The sequence below is a fragment of the Beta vulgaris genome, chromosome 8 (assembly GCF_026745355.1).
Source record: "Beta vulgaris subsp. vulgaris cultivar EL10 chromosome 8, EL10.2, whole genome shotgun sequence".
NCBI lineage: Eukaryota > Viridiplantae > Streptophyta > Magnoliopsida > Caryophyllales > Amaranthaceae > Beta > Beta vulgaris.
The window spans coordinates 59,192,675-59,214,770 of record NC_079209.1 but is presented as its reverse complement, the minus strand read 5'-3'; the positions used below and the strand labels follow the sequence as shown (position 1 = coordinate 59,214,770).

Below are 22,096 nucleotides of genomic sequence, written 5' to 3'. Positions count from 1 at the left end.
TAGAGGTGGGTATGGGCCAGGCGGCAGGCCAGCATGCGGGCCGGGCCGGGCCGGCACCATTTGGGCGCGACCTAGTCCGTTGTCCGTTACGTGGGTCGCGGGCCTGTCACGGTCAAGAAATTTTATTTCAGGTCCACACCGATACAAGCCCGCGTGGGCCGACCTGCCGGCCGAACACTCCTTTCCTTTCTTTTTTAGCCTAAAACTGTGAAAAATACAAAAAAAAACAATATAAAACATGGGTCAGGCCTGCGGGAGGCACGAGTCAAGCCCGCGGACCTGTGGGCCTAGGTCAGGCCGTGGACAAATTTTGGATTTTTCAAACCCGGCCTGGCACGGCCCACCACTCATGGGCTTGGGTCCGACCCGCCATTTCCCCAAACCCAGCCCATGCCCTAGTCTAGCTAGTTATACACCAAGTTATGAAAATATAAATGATAGTCATGGTTTGACTACATTTTACGCTAATATATATATTACCCTTTTTTTTTTTTATCAGTGTTACAATTTTTTTGATTCGAACAGACATTTGTAACTAATTTTTAAAGTCTAAAAGTTTTTTACGGGAATATATCAGGGTAATAAATCATTTTTGTTGGGATATACCTTAGTACTTTTTTTGTGGGGATATACCAATCTAAATTTATGTTTTATTAAAATGTACCAAAAACAATATTTCTAGCAAGAAAGTCAAATTTTCAGCCTTCGAATTGCTTAATTAGTCTTTTATAGTGTGTGATATTCAATTGTTTCTATTACATTCATTTTCCTCCAACTCACATATTGTCACTTTGTAGCTCACTCGCAAGTTCCTACCAAGTCAAAGGACGAAAATTTGACTTTTTTTGTCGGAAATAGTGTTTTTGGTACCTTTTAACAAAACTTAAATTTAGGTTTGTATATCTCCCCAAAAAAAGTTAGTGAGGTACATCCCCACAAAATGCTCTATTACCCTGGTATATCCCCGCAAAATGCCACGTGGCGTGCCTCTTCTCATTTTCGCTTGCATTGGTTATGATTTGTAATAACCGCTACTATGAGTAACGATTTATATGTGTGCCATATAACTTGTTTGAGGGACGCAATATAATTGCCAGTTGAAGTAGCGGTCAACTTCACATTATTGGTATTAACCGCTAGGCCTGGCAAAAGCTGACCCAACCCGACAACCCAACCCGAACCCGACCTGAAAATAGCGGGTTTGGGTTGAGGTTTTCAACCTGATTAGTTAAATGGGTCGACCTGAACCCGACCTGAAAGTTAAATGGGTCAGGTTCAGGTCGAATTTTCTGACCCGACAATGACCCGCCTGACCCGAATGATTGAACTAAGAAAATAAAAAATTGGTGTTTGCCACTTTGCCTAGCCCAAAAGATTTCCCCAGCCCAATATCTAAATTTCTAATACTAACTGGCGTTCCTTCACTCTCTCTCTTAACGCCCCTTTCTTTCTTTCTCAACTCTCTCTCTTAACCCTAATTTCTAACGCCTCTCTCTCTCTCTACCCTAATTTAACGCCTCCTCTCTCTCATTGAAATCTCTAGTCTTTCACTCTCTCTACAGTCTTCTTCGATTCTCTTCTTCAACATTTGATGTTCTTCGTCTCGCAAAGTCTCACAATTTGTTCTTCTTCTTCAACATCAGGTATTCTTCTTTTGTCAATTTTTTTTCTTATTTTGTCCGTTATTTTCTTTCGTTTTTTTCTGCTATTTTTTTGTTATTTATGTGATTTTCGTATTTTGACCCTTTTTTTCGTATTTTGTCATTTATTTTCTGTTATTTATGTGATTTTCATATTTTGTCTTTCGTTTTTTTCGTATTTTGTCATTTATTTTTCTATGTTATTTTCTGTTAATGTTCTGTTTTTCATTAATTTTCTATTTTTTTTGTTTAATTTTCTGTTTAATGTTCTGTTTTTTTGTTTAATTTTCTATTTTTTTTGTTTAATTTTCTGTTTTATTTTTCCTGTTTAATGTTCTGCATGTCATTATTTTCTGTTTAATTTTTTTATGCTATTTTTCTGTTTAATGTTATTTTTCTATGTTATTTTCTATTTTTCCTACCAATTAGTATTAATGTTCTATTTTTTTGTTTAATTTTTTGTTTTTTGTTCTTTAATTTTCTGTTTTTTTTGTTTAATTTTTTGTTTTTTTTGTTTAATGTTCTGTTATAAATTTTTTGTTTTATTTTCTTATGCTATTTTTTGTTTAATGTTCTGTCATTTAATTCTGTTTGATTTTTCTATGCCGTTTTTCTGTTTAATGTTGTTTTCTATTTTTCCTACCAAATTACCAATTTCTGTTGTTTTTCATGCTCTTTATTTATTTGTTTACTTTGGTTTCTAGTTTAATATGGCTGATGACGACTTCAAGGAGCAAATTGAGCTCTCATCAGAGGCGGAGGAGGAGATTCAACAATGTTTGTTTGAGTTGTGGACTTGTGGTTGTATAGTTTCATAAATTTTTGCTAAATTGGTTTGTAATATTGCCAAGTATGAACTTGGTTAGCTAGAACTTGGTAGAAGTATGTGAAGTATAAACTTGGTTAGCTAATACTTTTATAAAATTTCAAGGCCCAAATGCCAAGTGCCTATTATGAACTATACAATTTTTTGAAAAAAAAAAAATCAGGTTATATGGGTTGGGTCAACCTGAAAAAATCGGGTTTTCAGGTTGACCCATTTACAACCCGTTTTAAAAAAAATCAGGTCAAACAGATCAGGTCAGGTTGACCCGATAATTTTCAGATCAGGTTAGGGTTGATGATATTGACCTGAAAATTAAAACAGATCAGGTTCAGGTTAGGGATATTCAACCCGATTTTACTTGACCCGAACACGAACCCGACCCAACCCGACCTGATTGACAGGCCTATTAACCGCTACTTGGAGTAGCGAATTATTAGAAAAACCAAAATTCTGACATGTTATCCTACATGGACGATATCCATGGAATTAATTTAAAGTTCAACGCATAAGAGTTCTTAATAGTTCCTTTGACATTACTCATGGAAAAAAAATCTAATGTTTATTCACTAGGCCCTTACTTGTAAGTTGTAAATCTCAAAGTTACTTAATTCATATAAGACAAAGTACATTAAATGACCAAAAGGAAAAGTGAAGGAATTTCTCCTATAAGAAATAGAACTATATGAAAAAATCATATATTTCTTGTTCATAAAATATCTACAAAGAATGCAAATACGCAGCTGGAACTGAGCTTGAGCTCGAGCTTGAAAATTTGAAGCTCGCGAGTTTCCGAGTCGAGTTTGGATATGACTTTTCGAGTTCGAGCCGAATATAGTCAAATTCGAGCTCGACTCCCATCATTGCCAGCCTTATGACCCCTCTTCGCTTGTACTTTCTCCATTTCTTTTAATTTTACCACATTGACTTTTTTTTTTTTGAGTCATACCATATTGACTTTTTTAACACTATTTACAAACTTCGTTTTACCCCTCTTATATTATTTATACATAAGAAAAAAATTAACTTGCATTATCAAATTTCTTTCGACATATATTTACAATATATTGATTATTTATAATCTTTTCCTATACATTATAAGAGATAAAAGTTTAAAATTATAGAGACTAACTTCCAACATCCAAACATATTTTTTTCTTTCTTCTTTTCCCCCTCAAAGAGAAAATCATCCGAAGCAGCAAGATGAGTTAACGGCCACAAATCCCAAATGGCTTCTTCCTTTACCTTCAACACTCTGCAACGGCGGGAAATTCTCTCTCTTCATCTATGTAAGTGTTTCTCTACTCCAATTATTCATCCTCTTCACAATTCTCTTGCATTTTTATCTCCCAAACACACCCTTCCACTTAAATTACCTCATTTTTATTTAGTTAAATCTCCTGTGACTGTTATAAGCCCAATTCATAATGGAACTTTCTCTAGCTTAGACTGTAATTTTTCCACTGAAACTGTTAATTTCAGAAATATTAATGAAAATTTAGGTTCTGGGTTTAAGAAAGACAGAGTTTTGGAGGGAAAAAATGAGAGAGGGTTAGTAAATAACAGTGGAAAATCTGTGAGTTTTGGAAAAAGAAGTGATAATGTTTCTGGAAGTTCTTCATATAGGAGAGATAGTAGAAGGGGAGAAAGAAAAGTGGAGGAAATTGTGGGAAAAATTGCTGTTAAAAGTAATGGGGATGTTAGGAGAAATTTTAATGATTCTGAAGATAAGGGTCAAAAGGGTCCTGGGTATTCTACAAGAAGGGATAAAAAAGCGAATTCGAAGTCGGTTTTTGTTAGACGAAGTGTAGATAGAGAAGCCATTAAAGATGATAAATCTAATAAAGTAAAGAAGGAGAAGAAATTGTCTAAGAAGGATAAGCCTAATTCACCAGAGTTTCATCTGAGGATTGGACTAGACAGGTGCTCCAAAATGGGGGATGTCATGGGTGCCATTTTGTTGTATGATTCGGCGGTTAAGGAAGATGTAAAGATGGGGCAGTACCATTATACTGTGCTCTTGTATTTGTGTTCTTCTGCTGCAATGGGGGTTATTCGGCCTGCTAAAAGTGGTAGTGGTAGTAGGAGTTTAGATACAGTTTCCTCTCAGAACTTAGAAGATGAGCGAAATGGTTTTGTTGAGGATGAAGATGATGATAGTGATGATATAGATGATGAAGTTGGGGATAGAAAAGATCAAACTCAAAAGTTAGAGGTAAATGAGATTAGGGTAAGCGATGATGTAAAGAAGTATGCCCTTGAAAAAGGGTTTGAAATTTATGAGAGAATGTGCTTGGAGAAGGTCCAGATGAATGAGGCTACTTTGACTTCAGTTGCTAGAATGGCAATGGCTATGGGAGATGGGGACATGGCTTTTGATGTGGTGAAGCAAATGAAATCATTGGGGATAAACCCGAAATTGAGATCTTATGGTCCTGCTTTGTCAGTTTTTTCCAGCCGTGGAGAAATTGAGAAGGCCTTTGGTGTTGAAGAGCACATGTTGGAGAATGATGTTCATCCAGAAGAGCCTGAAATGGAGGCACTCCTTAGAGTAAGTGTTGAAACTGGTAAAGCTGACCGAGTGTATTATGTGTTGCATAAACTTAGAACAAATGTGAGGTCTGTCTCACCTTCTACTGCAGATTTGATTGAAAAATGGTTTAAAGGCAAAGAAGCATCGAGAGTTGGGAAAAGGAAATGGGATTATGATATGATAGCTCAAGCAATGGAAAATGTTGGTGGTGGGTGGCATGGAAAGGGATGGTTAGGTAGTGGAAAATGGAGCGTTGCACGAACTTCAATTGGAGCTGATGGTTTATGTAAATGTTGTTGGGAAAAATTAGCCTTGATTGACCTTGATCCTGAAGAAACTGAGAGATTTGCTGAATCAGTTGCGGCAATAGCAATAAAGAGAGAGAAGAATTTAAGCTTTCAGAAGTTTCAAGTATGGCACTCTTTTCAATTCTTTATTTTTCTTTTTGTAGTAGTTAATATCCAATATTTTTGATATAGAATGCTCTTGGCAGGGGTGGCTAGACTACAATGGTCCATTCGAGGCTGTCGTAGATGCAGCCAATGTTGGTCTTTACAGTCAGAGAAAGTTCAAACCTTCAAAGGCATGTGTTAATTTAAACCTATTTTTCAGTGTATTTTGCCAACTTTTCCTGCCTTCCATTGTCATTCTTTCGTACCCTTCATACAACCTTTTTTGCTCTTACATAGGTTATGATGCTTGTAGGTCAATGTTATTGTAAATGGGATACGACAAATGCTTCCTTCATCAAAATGGCCACTTATTGTCCTGCACAATAGGCGAGTTAGTGGAAGCAATCTTGATAAACCTATTGATAAGGAATTAGTTGAAAGGTGGAGAAATGCGGATGCACTTTATGCAACACCAACTGGATCAAATGATGATTGGTGAGTTAGTTGTTCTCGCTATGATAGTTTCAGAGTTAGGATACTTATATTCTAATATTATACATGCAACTCATCTTTGGTTATGTTCATAAATGGTTCTTCAGGTACTGGTTGTATGCAGCTATAAAATTTAAGTGTCTACTTGTAACCAATGACGAGATGAGAGATCATACGTTCCAGCTCCTAGGGAATGATTTTTTTCCAAAATGGAAAGAGAGGCATCAGGTGAGCAGAACTGACTTTGCACAACTGAAAAAGAGCCCTCTATCCCTAATTGTTTGCTCCACTTACTTTTCTCGATTCCAAGAGATGAAAATCGTCAATTACGTCTCCGTAAAAATTATCAAAAGTTGATACTTATTTTAGAAGTACAAGTTACAACGAGTGTAACAAGATCCCACATGATAGTATTTGTTCATATATGTCAATGGGAATTCACGGCTGATTTGATGTAACTTTGACCTTCAAAAAGGAAATAAGGCAAACATTTAGGGATACATGGGGTATCTATTGTTACCAGAATCATTTTGTTATGAGACCAAAGGATGCCAAAGTGACTAATTAGTGCTGTGTAATGCTTTTCTTTAAGTTCCTTTTTCTTTCTTTTGGGGGAGGGGAGGGAGTTTTTTTCATTTTTTTTGTTCTTGCGGAGAATAGAGGTAGTAGTTGAGGGAAGACAGATTCTCATTTTCCTCTCAAGAAGGGAAGTTATTTTCTAGAGGTTTTATCGGATTTCTCTTTTTTAGTAGACCTTATCCCAACTTAAACATTTTGCGTTCTCTATTTACTAGGCAATGTAACCCCCCCACCCCCTTCCTTCCCATAACTCATCCTTAGTAGCATGTCATATGCTTTTCAGAAAGAAGCATTGCTTATAACTGACTCTGTATGTCTGTTTGAAGGTTCGGTTTAGCTTCTCAGAAATTGGCCCTGTCTTTCACATGCCACCACCATGTTCAGTTGTTATCCAGGTTAGTGAACCACTTCTCAGACTCAATCGTTGCTGTAGATAACCAAATTAAACATTCAATATATTGTAGTGATTCGTTTAAATTCTTGGCTCTAAAAAGGAATCAGTGAAGGGCCATTGGCATATTCCCATTGTTTCGGAGCACCAATCTGAAGAGAAGAGAATATGGTTGTGTGTTACACGCCTCAACTCTCATATCAGGAACCCAAGTCACGTAGTTGGAGCGGAAGGTAATCTCCGAGCTTAGTGTTTTATGTATGAATCATTTACAACACATGTATCTTCTAAGGAGTTAATAGAGCTTATATTAATTAGATTCCAAAGAGGATATGAAAGATGAGAGGCTGTATGGGAGCTCAAATTCTCACTCTTCTCACCAGGTGAAGGCTTCATTAGCAGCTCGTAGCAAGCGGAAAACTACAGAACTAGTTCCTCCAAAAGAGAAAGCTCGTAGATATGCACTTTCAGAATCTCCACCTTCAAAATTAGACCATACTATACCCATCTCGAATGCTATAAAGGCCGCTGAGAAGCGTGGTGAGTGTGTGATCAATTTTCAGATTTGATACGGTATATACTCAGACATGATTCTTCTTTCTTTGGAGGACTTCTGACTCAAAATGAGCATTCTAATGTTAAGGTGGATAAAAGTTTGTTGATGCTTCTGGTATGGATTGCTCTCTGGTTTTGGCAACCCTGACGCTAGATGCTGGGCTAGTTCTTATGTTTCCAGGTTACTGCTTATTGGCCGTCACATTTTTGGAATAAAAGAAGTACTCCCTCCGTCCCATAATATAGTGTTTGTTTCTTTTTTACATGGTCTCCAAGACGTAACTTTGACCTTTTATATTTCAATTCCGTATTAATAAAAAAATAGTAAAAGTTGATATTATGAAAGTACATGTTGAGACGAATCTAACAAGATCACACATGAGTAGGTTTTTTTTGTATAAAATAATGAGAATATTTAGTCAAAGATTTTAAAATTTGATCCACTAAAAATGAAATAGGCACTATATTATGGGACAGAGGGAGTAGCATTTTAGTGTCATTAGTCATTGCATGAGTTAGCTCAAGGAACTGTAAATTTCAGTTCAAATTATATCAGAAGGTTTTTCATTGGCTCTCTCAACAAATTTACCCTACAAAGAATTATAGTAGTGCTCTTTTCAAGTGGATCAGTTTAGTATCACCAGGGCTCATCCAGGCCCAGCCCATTTTCAAATTGGCTTGGTCTAGTTTCTCAGAAGTACAGTATATGGGCTCAGTGCCTCAGTCTCAAACTTCCTCTGGATTGAACAAGCCCACTTCTGGGCTCTGCTCGTTCAAGCTAACGTTTTTCAAGCAAAATTTGATAGAACCTGCAGAATTATTGGGCCCACAATGTAAAGGTCTGTCCAAAACTTTATCTATGCCATGTCTGGTCCGAGGCTCTGAGAATTGATGTTTGAAGTTGCATCTCGTAAACTGTGAAAAAGCAAAGATAGCAACTAAATTGGAACGTAGGGAGTATATGGACTTGGTATTTAGTGTGGACTTAATGTTAGTACATTTGATTTATTAAAAAAAGGTCACTATGTAAAAAAAATATACTTTCTCCATTTCTTTTTACTTGCAACGATTGATTTTTACACTATTCACCAACTCCACTTAGTTTATCTTTGGTGATGTATAGTTAAGGAATAACATATTCATGTGAGATCTTGTTAGACTACTCTTAATGTATTTTTTTAAAATGTACTTTTCATAATTTTTGATAATCGGTAATTAAAGATATTAATGGTTGAAGTTATACATTGGGAAGCGTAATAGTCAAATGAAAAGAAACTAAGGAAGTATATACTACTATATAAAAGAGAAGTAGGTGTCGATTGTAAAAGGTGATTGTGAGAGAAAAAAAAGTTACTATGTTATAAAATGAAAAATTTATTATGATAAACTAATGTAAGAAGTGGTAACTATATAGAAAAATTGTCACTATGTTAGATAATAGTAGATTAGTGTAACTTAAGATTTTAAAAGGTTACTATACTAAAAGAAAGGATCACAATGTTATAAGGTGGTTTTGGTCCACAATAATGTTAGTGTGGATCAAGTCCATACAAAACTAGCTCAAACCAGAGAGAAATAAATAAAAAGAAAAATTGGTCTCATATCTGATGTGCTAAGAGATGAGAAAGAGAGAAGAAAAACTCAAATAAGATAAATGTTGAGGAATTATTTTTAGGGTTCAAGAAACATAATCAATTACTGATTTCCTTTCTTCATGTTTGGTTCAAATCCTCACCAATCCATTACCATTACTTTGGGACAAACATAAAAGGAAATTGTTCATTCCATTTTGAAACGGAGGGAATAGAATTTATATTTAAAAAAAAAGTAATTTGCTAGTTGTAAATAGAGGTGGCAAACGGGTCAAACGGGTCGGGTTAAAACTGGTCGGGTCATAATCGGGTCAACTTTTTGTTCGGGTGCATGTCGGGTCGGGTTTGTTCAGATAAGTTAATATCGGGTCCATGAGATTTCGGGGCATGTCGGGTCGGTTGTTAGAACGGGTCGGGTTAGATCGGGTTTTCAATCTCCCAAATAAATAAAACACATCTAAAACTAATGAGAGTAGATTAAATAATTCATGGACAGTGGCTAAATTATATAAAATATTTCAATACAATATTTTCCTTAAATTTGTTTAAAAAGTAACTAATATGACAACTTTTCGGGTCGGGTTCGGGTTGTGGTCATCATTTTCAGGTCACTCCGGATCAGATAAATTTGGGTTTGGGTAGATTCGAGTTCGGGTCATATTGGGGTCTATTTTAATTCGGGTCGGGTTTGGGTTGGGTCGGGGTTTTCGGGTTTCGGGTCGTATTTGGATCGTTAGTTTGGGTCGGATATTTCGGGTCGGACCAACGGGTAGGGATCAATTTTGCCGGCTATAATTATAAGTAACCCGATATGTGGCCCGGACCAAAATACTACTTCATTGACCACTCTAAAATTTAAAACATCTCCTAAATTGGCAACAATGTAATTTCCTCGCACGTTCCTCAAACACAATTGTAAACTTGTAACCTACTTAGGCCTATATTTAAGTTCACCCATTGAATTACCACGAAGTATCTTCTCCCCTAAAAAAATTACCCACGAAGTATAAGTAGTATATATACTCCACAATCTTTTTTTTTTTGTTATCTTTCCTATTAGAATTCTATACCTAAAATATTTTCTTCAGCTATTAAAATCTAAGAATTCCTTATCTATTAATTTCACAATTTTACTTCAAAAAAAAAATAAAAAATCTCACAATTTTGCAGTGCAGTTTCGAATAGAGAAATTCAATGGAAGTCAGTGATCACAACAAGGGTGAATTAGACCTCATCTTCCGCTACAATGTGTTGAATAATGTGTAATTTTCTCATACTTTCTTAATACTCATAATGTTAATTTTCGTTAAATAATCAATTTTTTTTCCAGATGTTTAAAGTTTACTGTTAATGTTTTATTGTTGATCAGAATCATGAAAGCGTTGATGAAATGGTGCAGAAAAGATAATACAAACCCTAATGTTCAGAGCCGTCTTAAAGACGTAGCTCTTTGTTTCGAAAGGGTTACGTATGACAAAGCAACAAACAAGGTATTTTCTTTGGATATGCGCACATTTTGTTACTGATTCTTTAATTATTCATTTTTACAGAAGTATTAGAAGTAAATAAAATTTAGGTGATATATTGACGATGATTATCTTCTAATACTTTCTCGTATTTTTTTTAGATGCAATATTTGATTAATTTAATCTATCCACTAAAGAAGAAGTATGTTGTTGAATTCTTCTCAATATATATTTTAATATTATAAACTTTTATAATATATAATAATAGTCAAAGTAGTGCATCGATAAATATTGGACATTTGGTGATGAACAAGTGTATGCAGTATGCTTCAATATCTAAAGCATCTTGGAATTAGTCATATATATTGTCGTAATTCGTAAAGGACAGTCACTTGCTGGATTATAGTTTTTCGGTTGAATTTGGTATCACTTAGCTTATGATTGCCTTATTCATCATAGACTTCTCTGTCAATGCTTTTTGATTTAAGATCATTGGAATTAAGGGTGCTAATCGAGTTGAGTAGAGTGAGCTCGAGCTCGCTCAATTGAGCTTGAAACTCGATATCCTTGCACGCAAGTCAATTGTTTTAATTAATTTCTCTTTGAAATAAATAAATACATTAACACTAATAAAAAATATATTGATCTAGTATTATATAAAAGGAAAACAATTGTAAAAAAAGAGCATATAATAATCAAGTGCCTAGAATTAGGTGGAACAGACTCTAAACGAGCCACTCTTGAGCCGGTCGACTTGACTCGACTCGAAACTTAGCGAGCACGAGTCGAGCAAGCCTTTGCTCGTGATCGACTCGCTCGATTAACACTCCTAATTGGGATATACTCTTTTTTTTTTTTTGATTTACTCACTTTGCTTTGGGGGGAAACAAATAGGAAGTAGAAAAGTATGAGAAAGAAACTGAAGAAGGGGAGAGGGAAACTAAAAAGTGGGTTAACATATTAAAAAAAGTGATGACCTGGGTGGAAAAAGAGGAGAAAGTAGTTAGGACATGTTACCAAGAACAGTAAAAGTAAGAATGGGTAGATTAATGAGAAACAGACCAAAACGGAAGTGTGTAGATTAAAAAAGAAGACGAAGGCGGTATTTGCTATAATTTCTTTTTCTACGCTATCTAGTGGTTGAACTACCCATCTAATATGGCTAACATTAATAAACAAGCTGCTATTAAAGGAATTAGGCGAGTGCAGTGCAACTTCCATCTGTCTAGAATCTAGATGTCCAAAAAAGAAATCGTCACATTTTACCATTGCACCCGCATTAAAATTGAGGGAGTATGGTTTGAGGAATCTTAATCTTTTGTCCTATGTTGCCTAGACTCTTATACCCATGTCTGATATGGGTACGTGTCTAAGTGTCTGACTCGGTTAATCTATGAAAATTTTCAATAATTTTGGTCCAAAATGAAGTGTCCAAGTGTCAGTGTCCACGTAAAGTGTCAGTGTCCACGTCCAAGTGTCAAAGATCTGACACGGGTACTTGAGGTGAATTGGAGAATCCATATAACTAAACTTTTGTCCCACCATTTGTGTACCACTCGATTTTATTCTGGTTTGAGCACTTGTGTCTACGTCGACTTGATGAATTTGAGTATTTCTCAATTCTCATAACAGTGACCAACATTGCCTTCCTGCCTCTATTTATTTGATTATATGGGGTTGTAAGTTGTAACATATCATTTTCCTATTCGTTTATGCAGGAAGATTATTTAAAGATGATTAAGAAAATTCTTCTTTATTACAAGTCGATTTATGTAGCAAAACCTGCAGCAGGTTAGACGGTCAACTTGATTCACATTATTAGTTTATAATAATTTTTATTTTTACTTGGTTGTTATCATAAATGAAATATATTAAGTTGTCTCTTTTTGTCTAATTTGTCTAGTGTAACTTTTATGCACAAAGTTTTGAAACATTCCTATCTTTGTGATATCTAAGCTCTAAGCTGTTGGACCATTGGTGGAAATTTGTCCAGTGTAACTTTTTCATTTGTTTTTTTGATCAAAAACTTTGAGTTTCTATTTTATGTTATGGTATGCTAATGCTATGTGGTTGTTTTTCATCAGTGTCCATAAGCCATAGTCATTTCTGCGTAAAACAAAAAAGTAATATTAATTATCTTGTCATTCTATTGCTACTTTTTTTTTTTTTTACTTGATAGATCAATGAAACTAATGGTAATAATTTTGCTATGGATTTTATCTCTCAGAAAATCAGCCAATGCATAAAATGATTCAGGGGTACATCTTTACCATCAAAGTGAAACTCTGAATCCGCCTGTTTAATATAGAGGTGATCATGGGGTCGGGCCGCGGCAAAAAATTTGCCCATTGGTCGGGCCGGGCCAAAGCCCACTATTTCGGGCCAAAATCGGGTCGGCCTAGAAAATAGACTGAAAAGTCGTTTTTGGCTTACCCAAAGCCAAAAAAATTTGAGCCGGGCCCAACCGTGGGTCGAAAAATTCTGCCCAAAGCTGGCCCAAAATCAGGCCGGGCCAAAATGATCGGCTCCAGTTTAATATAATGATTTTCTCACTCTCAAAAAGATCTCCATAACTTTGTGTGTGGAAGACTTTTCTAGTTCTCTATTTCTTCTCATTCTGTGCCTTCAACTATATCATTTTCTTATACTTGTACTTGTTATAGACTTATAGTTTCAATTTCATATCTTCTCAATTGTGTCAATTCTTGCTAAATTTTATGTTGGAACATTATTTTCCTTAGTCCTAACTATTGACTCTACATCATGCTGAAACTATTGATGCAGAAACTATTGATGCAGCTGATCGGAAGCTTCTCATGAGACAGGTAATTATATAGATATACCTGATCAATTTCTATAGGCGTTTGGGTGTTCTCCCAATATTTATTCAATGAACATACTCTCTACATGGCCGTGTTTGGCAATTAACAGATAGTTGTTAGCTTATTGTATTAGTGCGTAGCTAATAGCTGATTGTATTGGCCCCAAACCACGCTCCATCAAATGGGGCCATTGTTTAGTTTCAGAGGGCATCTGACATTCTGTTAATGCAGAGGAAAAAACATTCAATTCATGAAATTAGCGTATTGGATAATTTGTCTTTTGGACGGCTACTTTGATATCATGGCTGCATGAACTTTTGTTTGTTTAGAGTATTTCCAATTCATTTCTTTTTTTTTTGTTTTGTTTAAGGTAAGATCATCCAGTACATTACTAAGTTTTGTGGATACTTTGCAGTTTGATTATGGACGGACTGTGTGCTTACCTATACTAATTAAATTGCAAAAGGCGGTAGTGGAAGATTGTGCTAAGGTAATTCAGCTATCAGCTTGTGTTCTTACTGTATTCTTCTCCTTTGGTTTCAAAATTAGTTAACATATTCAACTTCTGACAATTCTTTTCTCTGTACTTGTATTCTAAAGTTAGAAGCCACACTTGCGAAGTTGCGATTCAATTTTTTTTCAGCTTATTAGTTACAACTAAGATAGGGACATACTTTTATCTCTTCTGTTTCTGCTGTTCAACTTTGAATAATGGAAACACTCTTGATTTTAAATGCTTGAATCTTTAACTTTTTGTTGCAGGCACAAAGTGCAATTCGACGTAATAAAGCCAGACATCTCCGGGTTAGGCTTAAACAGATGATTAAGTTTCTACAGCTTCCAGAAAGTGATCTAACACACGAATCTAAAGAAACATTGCTTCATCATTTGAATAAAATTTCAGAGTTTTTCAACTCAAGAAGTAAACTGCGTAAATTCTCTGTTGGGTTCCAAACAACACAATTTTATAACAGACACAGTTCTGTAACTAATTTGCAGAGGAAGAAAGACTTTATGGACACAATGTTCCTACCCATGACAAAATCCACTTCTACGAATGCTAATTGCCAAACTTCAAGAGGCCACCCTACATCTTCTAAACCAGAGCTGAAGAAATGTAATACATATACATCATCTGTTGCAGATCCTATAGCAATGTCGTCACAGCCGAAGCCTTTAGTCATTACATTTGATTCACCTTCAACTCCTGTTACACTGCCCTCTGTGGCTGAGCAAATTGTGAATCCTGCTAAAGAATTTGCAGCAACAAAAGCTGAAGGTGTGACTAAGGTACAAGACAACTCTGTTACCCTTGGAACTCCCGGTGCATCCTTTTCCTTGCCTTCGGATTCTAGTGATCCTGAAAGCAACCAGCTTTTAATTCCTGCAAACCTTCCTTTGGAGCACATAATTAAATCGGTATGTCAGCTTGTGTTAGAGGATATTGGATCGTAGGTCTATATCTATGGGCAAGGCCCATTAGGTCAAATTTATTAGGTTAAGTTTATGTTATGTTCTATATATAAATAATGTAATTGTAGTTAATAAAGGCACAATAATACAACATCTCTTCTCTCTGATTTGTCATGGAGCCTTCTAAAATTTTCGATTGATCCAAACGCTTCCTCATAAAAAAATATATATATATATTTTTACCGCCGGTGGGTATTCATTAAAATCCACCGGCCAGATTTATTTGTTTATTCCTAAAATACATTTTTTTCCTCCTGCTCTCTCGTTTGCTGTTATATGTGTTTGTGCTGCACTTTATCCTTTGTGGTGGTGTTCTAGCATTGACTTCAAGCTTGTTAGTGACATTTGCTGCTGCATATTGGTATATTAGTTTGATAGCCCTGTCATGTGTTGATTTCTAGTTGCCTTACTGTGGCTTCTAATTGCCATATTGATTGTTGGGGTTTATTGGTTTATATAATAAAACCTTTGATGTGGCTCGTCATATTTTTCTTTCAATCATGACGTCATCGGGGCATGGCTGGTGATTGATTATAAGAACTTGAGAAGTGAAGCAAATGAACAAGTTGTAGAGCTTGATTAGCTACATTGTTCAAGAACAAAGTACAGACTCACAGTGATCATGGTGTTTCTTAGTCCAGTCATCACTGGTGATAGGATTTTTTTGTCACATTTAATAAATTTGGAAATTTGTTCTACTCATGTATGCATTTAGCTTTTACCGCCTTTTAGGACGAGTGTTTTTAACTTATATATGTAAACTAGTTGTTGACCCGAGCGATACCTTTGATTATTTATATCAATGTAAATTTGAAGTGTTAAATCAAACATTTGAGAAAAGTGGGGAAAAAAAAAAAAGAGAGATATGCGTTGGAGTATGCTCGTGAAATAATCTTTTAGTACTTTAAATTTTCTGCATAGTAAATTATAATATGAATTATTGATCAATATAATAACCCTCGAATTTAAAAGAGTACATATATATAAATACATGATTAATTACAAAGGCTATAATACAATCTTGTTTTTGAAATTTAGGTTAATGTGTAAAAATATAACCGGATGCAATTAAATAGTATAGTGAAAGTAGGACAAACTATTATTATATGGGAAATTCTCAATAGTAACCTTGAGTTCCGGCTTTTTTTCTTTGGTAGCCAAACTTAATTTCAATTCTCAATGGTAACCTCTTGTTTATGGTTATACTTGAAAAAGTAGTATTATTAACAATTTTTTGTTATATACAATATAAGGTATATATAGTAACCTAGTAAGAATGCTACTGACTAAGTGAGCATTAATTAAACCTTAGTGAAAATGTCCTGTATTTTAAGGAATAGTAACACAGTAAGAATACTCCCTAGTGAACATTTATTAGACCTTGCTGAAAATGTCCTTTATTTTAAGGAACAAAGGAATATCATTAATTAAAATATCAAACTGAAATAATACACAAATGTACTTTCCTGAATCACAAAACAAACAATGTAATCAAAGGGAGCACAAGTTCACGGGTGCTGCATATCTTATTAAATTTCTTTTGTATAACGGTTGAAGAATTGGATTTTTTGGACCATGTGTTATTTTGTTTGTTTCTATTGCATTCATTGTGATATTTGTCACTGACTACTAGATCAATCACGAGCCTATAGTTTCCTCTTAATCTTCTCACCTATCAAACAAAAACACATGTCAATTATTTGAGGATGAGAAAATGAAAAAATATATATTATATAAGAAAAATTGATAGAAATAATTCCAACCATGATCGTTCATAATTCCAACTTTGGGTTATTCTGGAATAATCCAAACTATTTGGGGTACCTTTCCAAAATAATTCAAATTTTTATTTTTTTTCCCTACTATGATCCCTTTTGGGTCTATTATATATAAGATAATTAAAAATTTGGATTATTTTGAGAAAGTATTCCTAATCGTTTGGATTATTCTAGAATAACCCACAGTTAAGAGTATTTTGAGCGGAACGATGATAGTATGGATTATTCTTGTCAATTTTTTCTATATAATACTACTATGCTTTTACCATCATATATTCTTCATCTTGTTTTTGAAAACTATAAGAGAGAGAGTGTGTGTTTTAGAGAGAGAATGTTGAAGTCAGGTATCCATGCATATGGCAATCTAGGAGGTGATTCTGATGACTCACTTAGTTTCCTTAAGTCTCTTCAGGTAACTTCTGTTTTCTTTTTCTTATATTTTGGAGTTTGTTTATTATTTACATCTTGTTTTTATTATTAGTAGTAAACTAGTAAGTAAAGTATTTTAAGAATTATTCTGTTTGTTTGCATTGAGTTATTATAAGCTTAAAGTTTCATCAAAACTTAATTATTTGATGTTTAATTACTTGATATAAATTTTTCATAATCATTTGGAGAAATAAAAATAACAAGGATCCTACTATCACCTCCTTTATGGTTCATTTACTTGACCTAAGCTTCTGTCAAATTAGTGCGTATTGATAGAGTATTAAACTATTCTTGGGACTCCAACAATCAGCTTAAGCTCTTGGTTGAGTTGGTCTTTTGACATCGTATTAGAGCCTGCATGAGGGGGAGTGATAGAGTATTAAACCACTTTCGAGCTAGGAAAGTGGAACTTTTGATGAGAATTTTACTTTGGACCTCCTAGCAAACCTGCACCCGAACTGTTTACCAATCGACAACTTTAGATTGAGCACTTGCACTACCATGAAAGTGTTGCTTATGTGTAAATAATTTTCTCCAATACCACAAAACTCTGTAGGAGCTAAGGGAATTGAGAGCTCAGATTCATGATGCTGCTGATTATTGTGAAAAATCATACTTGAATTCTGAGGACAAGGCAATGTGAGTTGTAGTTTTCCTAACTCATGTGCACAAGTTAACTGGGAAAACATGATTCCTTTTGGGCTAAATATGTGCAGTTTCTGTGTAATGCAGTGTGTTGGACAACACAAGAGAGTACTTGTGTCAGGCAGTGGTTACAGTTGTGGATCACCTTGGAAGTGTTTCTGCAAATCTTGATTGCTGCATTCAGAAGAGTGACCGAGTTACTGAAGCTGAGCGCCGAATCAACTGTCTAAAACAAGTTAGTAATACAAAGGCTAAGAGCCTAAGACTATGTTCACTTCATCCAAAATAAGTTCACCAACATTTTTTTTGGTTCTGGTGTATTCTGCTCTGATTCTGATAAGAATTAACAGAAGTTTTTGAAATAAGTTGAACGGAACATAGCCTAGAGCTTCTTGATGTTTAACTGTTGATATGGATGTAATTTTCGTGTTTATATATATTAATTTCTTGGTGTTGAAACAGAAACTTGATTCATGTGATCAATACAATCACAACTTCACCCTGACTAAAATTCGATGGAGTACAGATTTGCCAAGATTTTACCCACGATATATCTCACCACCGTGTATGTTGTGTGTGTGTGTGCGTGTGCGTGTGCACATGCATTCTTCTCCTTGAACTTTTAAAACTTTGATTATGAAAAGAAGTTGGAATTAATATATTGATGTTCGTTTTAAACAGCTGATTCAAGTAAAGAATCGAGCTTGCAATTGAGGTACTAGCTATATCTTGAGTTTTTTTCTATGTGAATTTATGTAAGACATTAACAGGCTGTGTTTGGTACTTTGGTTGAAGGAAAATCATTTTCCAGGAAAACAAATTCTCCATTTAATTAGGCTGTATACTTTCCGTTGAAGACAGGATCCAGCTCAAAATGTTTTCCTTCGATGTATGAACCAAACACAGCCCTAGTAAACAGAATTATTTTTCTCTATTCATCAGGATTTTGCATGTGAGATGAGATCTTATGTTTGTTCAGGGAACTTAATCAGCCAACTGTTGGCAGCATAATCAGTGAGCAAGAGTTCAAGACTGTTGAAGATATGCCACTTTTCATGTATACAAGCTCTAACAAGATAAGTCTAGGTACAAGTCCTAGGTCACCACTTGACATTACAACCAAAGAAATTACTGGTAACACAATCTCTGTTCTTTAAGTTGAAACTCGATTTTACTCCTTTTTGGCCGACGATATCTAACCATATTTTGCATCAACTATATTTCAGTCATGCCTGTGCGTGATGAATTCTCAGTTGCACCCAAGTTAATAAGGAATCCGTCTTTCCATTTCCAGGTAAATACTCATAATGCATCTATAGGGTTGTTTGGCAATTGGTTGTTGGTTGTTGGTTGTTTTAGTTGGCTTGTTTGACTGGCTGGAAGCATTGGTTGTATGCATTGACTTTTGAGTTGGATGTTCAAGCCAGCTGTGTTGCAAAAGTGTTTGGTAAAATTAGTTGTGGTTGTTTATTAGAGAGTTTGTGGGACAACAAGCCAACAAACCAAGCCAAAAAGCTACTCCAAACAACTTTTTCATTTTGGCTTAAAAGCCAGCTTTTCAGCCAACCAAAAAGCTAATAACCAAACAGTTTTTTTGGCTGTTTGATCAAATTGAAAAGCCAAAAGCCAATGAAAAAACCATTTACCAAACATGGCCATAGTTTTTTTGAGTCTGGCTATCTGGAGAACGGTTTTCTACCAAACATGTGAAGAAGAAACATTTTGGTAAATCCACTTGGTACAGTCCCTACACGACGACTCCAATTCTTTCTCTCTGTTCTATGGGGAACCAAGTTCCACATTGAGCTAATTTCATAATTTCTACCAGAAATTTCTGTAGGCATACACATTACAGTACACATAGGAACAAAGCTGACTTATGTTTACGGCTTTAAATTGCAGGATAATAGAAAACGTGGTGGGATCAGAAGACTACTACAAACAATGCAGTGGAAAGATAAGAATGAGAAAGAGATCTTATCCTTGTTTAGAAAAAGTAAAAGAGAGCCATCTAGATTACTTAAGCTTAAGCTCTAAGCTTAATCTCGAGTTCTCTACCTAAGAAATTCTTCGTCATGGAGTAATGCATACAGAAGGAAGAAGCGATGAACCATCAGCAAAATGATATAGCTAGACTAATGTATTGTGTGATCTTGTGATTGTGAATTGCATAGATTGTGGCTTTTGTTATGTTCCAAATACTAGATGTAGTTATTTTCATTGCTAATTCTCCCCCCACTATTTTATAGGCCTTCAAGTTACTGGTATATGTAAGCTTCTACTTTCAGTAAGATGTCTTTTGAGATGTCAAAGAGACAAGTATTTGTAATGTCTCTTGTTATTTGTTCATCAATCAATTATATCTTGTTCATTGAAAATTAGAGTATTCATTTTTAAAATTGTCAATGGCTGACGTTTATTTGAGAACTCCATTTTAAAAGTTCATGTATCTATTGACATTGTAGGTATTCTGTTGTACCTTATAGTGTTGTGGTAATTTGTAACTAAATTTGAAGAATGTCATGCTAGAAGAAGCTTGGTTGTATTCAAGTATTATAGTGCTTTTACCTCAACTTATGAGAAGAAAATGGGAAACAGATATGAATTTCTTTGGTGGCACCGTGGCAATAACATGAGAAATACAACTTCCCTAAATCTTCAGATTATGCAACCAATTAAATAGAGCTTCTTACTTAGTTCTCCTTGTATAATAAGTGAACCTTTTCATGAGATTTGAAGGTTCAATCCTTCTATATAACCATATCATTTTTGGCAGAGAAAATCAAATAGACTAGCATTTTTCAAAAACAATAACCTCCTTAGGCATTACAACATCATAAGTAGGAACTTTATCATACACCTAGATTCAATGCTATCTCTTACTCATTGCTCATTTGAAGTCTTCTTAATGAGTAAATAAGAGAATCGCAAATGAGAAAATAAGCAAAATTTAACTTTGGGTGTACTATACCCTCAGTGGCGGAACATCACGTGGATCGGTGGGAGTCCCTTCCCCGACCAACTCTTAAGTTTTCCTAAAAATCAAGGTTGAAAATGTAATTTTTTTTAAAAATAAAATAGCTTAATTTTTATATTTGTCCCCCTCCAAAAATACAAATTACATTTTTAGCTCCCTCTAAAATATATTTTTGAGTCCACCCCTGAATACAGTCGAGTGCATAGACTTGTAAACTTGTTCTAATCTAGTAGGTCTATTGTTCTTTTGTTTATCGTCATCAATAAGCGCTATATAGACAAGATATGATCGAAGCCATCTTCATTAGATTTCATCAACTAAGCTACTTAGCATCCACCGATAAAATAAAACGCAACAATTTTTTGTTTGGTCCTACTACGAGGAGTTTCTCATGCCTTTGACAAGTGAACTAATATCTTTCGTGAGTTTGCATGAGTATCTTAAAGGACAACATCCCTCCCAAGTCCCAGTTGAGATTTTCTCCATACCCAATGTTCGAACCTGAAACATTAATTAAGGAGCAAGAGACCCTTAACCACTCATCTATTACTATATACTAAAAGAGAAAACATGGTTCAGTTTTCCCCCCAAAATTATCCTAGGTGGCATGCACATGTTCTCCTAATTCCTGCCCAAATCAATTACCTACTAGAAAGTCCCTTCCTTCTCTTCTTTATAAAGTTCCAAAGAGTAAATACTTTTATTTTACAACTAATTTATTGATAACAGAGAAAACAACAAAAAAATAAAACCCTTCATCTTCTATAATTCCCGCCCATTACTTTCTTTGTCCTCCTTAAACCAGCATTTATTTATTGATAACACAAAAAAGCAGCAAACAAAAAACTCTTAATCTTCTATAGTAAATGATAAAATACCTGCCCATATCTTTCTCTAACCTCCTTAAACCAGCATTTGTTATCTCTTTTATTTTACAACTAATTTTTCTCTCCCTCTTGAATTTTCCCCTTAAAAAAAGGAAGGCCCAATTCCCGCCCATATCTTTCTCTATCCTCCTTAAACCAGCTTTTTATTGATAATAGAGAAAACAACAAAAAAATAAAACCCTTAATCTTCTATAATTCCCGCCCATAACTTTCTCTATCCTCCTTAAACCAACATTTATTTATTGATAACACAAAAAACAGCAAAAAAAAAAAAAAAACCCTTAATCTTCTATAGTAAATGATAAAATACATCATTTTGACAGCATAAATTGTATGCTTGAATCTGCATATTTCTCTCTCTATGCCCCTCTATATCCGTCTCTCTCTTCCGTCAAGAAAAAAAAGTACGCTTTCATTTTTTTTTCCTCTCTTTCCATATTGCTATATTTCCTTATTAGCAAAGTACTAACTATTATACTCATATCATCTTCTACATAATATCTTGAAGAGCTATTGAATGTTTAATTTTTTTTATGTTAACAGATTGATGAACCAAGAGCATCATTTCGTTGGAGACATTACTCCTATAAAGGATTCTTGGAATATCAAAATCAGAATCATT

The 22,096-nt window shown here is 34.8% G+C and overlaps 3 protein-coding genes across 5 annotated transcripts; all 3 read left to right on the top strand.

Annotated features, from left to right (window-relative positions):
* Positions 1 to 3,587: 3,587 nt before the first annotated feature.
* Positions 3,588 to 8,441, top strand: LOC104902231 (proteinaceous RNase P 1, chloroplastic/mitochondrial). 3 transcript variants are annotated; one of them, XM_048634683.2, is made up of 8 exons: positions 3,588 to 5,407; positions 5,490 to 5,579; positions 5,702 to 5,883; positions 5,988 to 6,108; positions 6,786 to 6,854; positions 6,954 to 7,083; positions 7,169 to 7,390; positions 7,494 to 8,441. In XM_048634683.2, the coding sequence occupies exons 1-8, from the start codon at positions 3,692 to 3,694 to the stop codon at positions 7,499 to 7,501; spliced, it is 2,538 nt and encodes an 845-aa protein (XP_048490640.1). In that variant the 5' UTR covers positions 3,588 to 3,691; the 3' UTR covers positions 7,502 to 8,441. The 3 variants fall into 3 exon arrangements, with proteins under 3 accessions (XP_048490640.1, XP_010688235.1, XP_010688233.1); XM_010689933.4 differs by lacking the exon at positions 7,494 to 8,441 and having other exon boundaries at positions 7,234 to 7,270; XM_010689931.4 differs by having other exon boundaries at positions 3,589 to 5,407; positions 7,169 to 8,441.
* Positions 8,442 to 9,769: 1,328 nt separating this feature from the next.
* LOC104902230 (hypothetical protein) lies at positions 9,770 to 14,988 on the top strand. The gene is made up of 6 exons (XM_010689930.4): positions 9,770 to 10,259; positions 10,367 to 10,487; positions 12,182 to 12,254; positions 13,248 to 13,288; positions 13,701 to 13,775; positions 14,048 to 14,988. Exons 1-6 carry the CDS (start codon positions 10,192 to 10,194, stop codon positions 14,738 to 14,740), a joined length of 1,071 nt encoding a protein of 356 aa, XP_010688232.1. The 5' UTR covers positions 9,770 to 10,191; the 3' UTR covers positions 14,741 to 14,988.
* Positions 14,989 to 16,789: 1,801 nt separating this feature from the next.
* On the top strand, positions 16,790 to 20,009 carry LOC104902229 (uncharacterized). Its single transcript, XM_010689928.4, has 8 exons — positions 16,790 to 16,948; positions 17,522 to 17,604; positions 17,698 to 17,845; positions 18,073 to 18,175; positions 18,292 to 18,325; positions 18,590 to 18,744; positions 18,837 to 18,904; positions 19,513 to 20,009. The coding sequence occupies exons 1-8, from the start codon at positions 16,793 to 16,795 to the stop codon at positions 19,645 to 19,647; spliced, it is 882 nt and encodes a 293-aa protein (XP_010688230.2). The 5' UTR covers positions 16,790 to 16,792; the 3' UTR covers positions 19,648 to 20,009.
* Positions 20,010 to 22,096: the final 2,087 nt, after the last annotated feature.

Bases quoted from the DNA above. Each gene is read 5' to 3' on its own strand.
- LOC104902230 (XM_010689930.4), top strand. From the start codon at position 10,192: ATGGAAGTCAGTGATCACAACAAGGGTGAATTAGACCTCATCTTCCGC. The intron at 10,260-10,366 runs GTAATTTTCTCA...ATTGTTGATCAG, and splicing joins TACAATGTGTTGAATAATGT to AATCATGAAAGCGTTGATGA. The intron at 13,776-14,047 runs GTAATTCAGCTA...TTTTTGTTGCAG, and splicing joins TAGTGGAAGATTGTGCTAAG to GCACAAAGTGCAATTCGACG.
- LOC104902229 (XM_010689928.4), top strand. From the start codon at position 16,793: ATGCTTTTACCATCATATATTCTTCATCTTGTTTTTGAAAACTATAAG. The intron at 16,949-17,521 runs GTAACTTCTGTT...AAAACTCTGTAG, and splicing joins GTTTCCTTAAGTCTCTTCAG to GAGCTAAGGGAATTGAGAGC. The intron at 18,176-18,291 runs GTATGTTGTGTG...CGTTTTAAACAG, and splicing joins ACGATATATCTCACCACCGT to CTGATTCAAGTAAAGAATCG.
- LOC104902231 (XM_010689931.4), top strand. From the start codon at position 3,692: ATGGCTTCTTCCTTTACCTTCAACACTCTGCAACGGCGGGAAATTCTC. The intron at 5,408-5,489 runs GTATGGCACTCT...TGCTCTTGGCAG, and splicing joins TAAGCTTTCAGAAGTTTCAA to GGGTGGCTAGACTACAATGG. The intron at 5,580-5,701 runs GCATGTGTTAAT...TGATGCTTGTAG, and splicing joins GAAAGTTCAAACCTTCAAAG to GTCAATGTTATTGTAAATGG.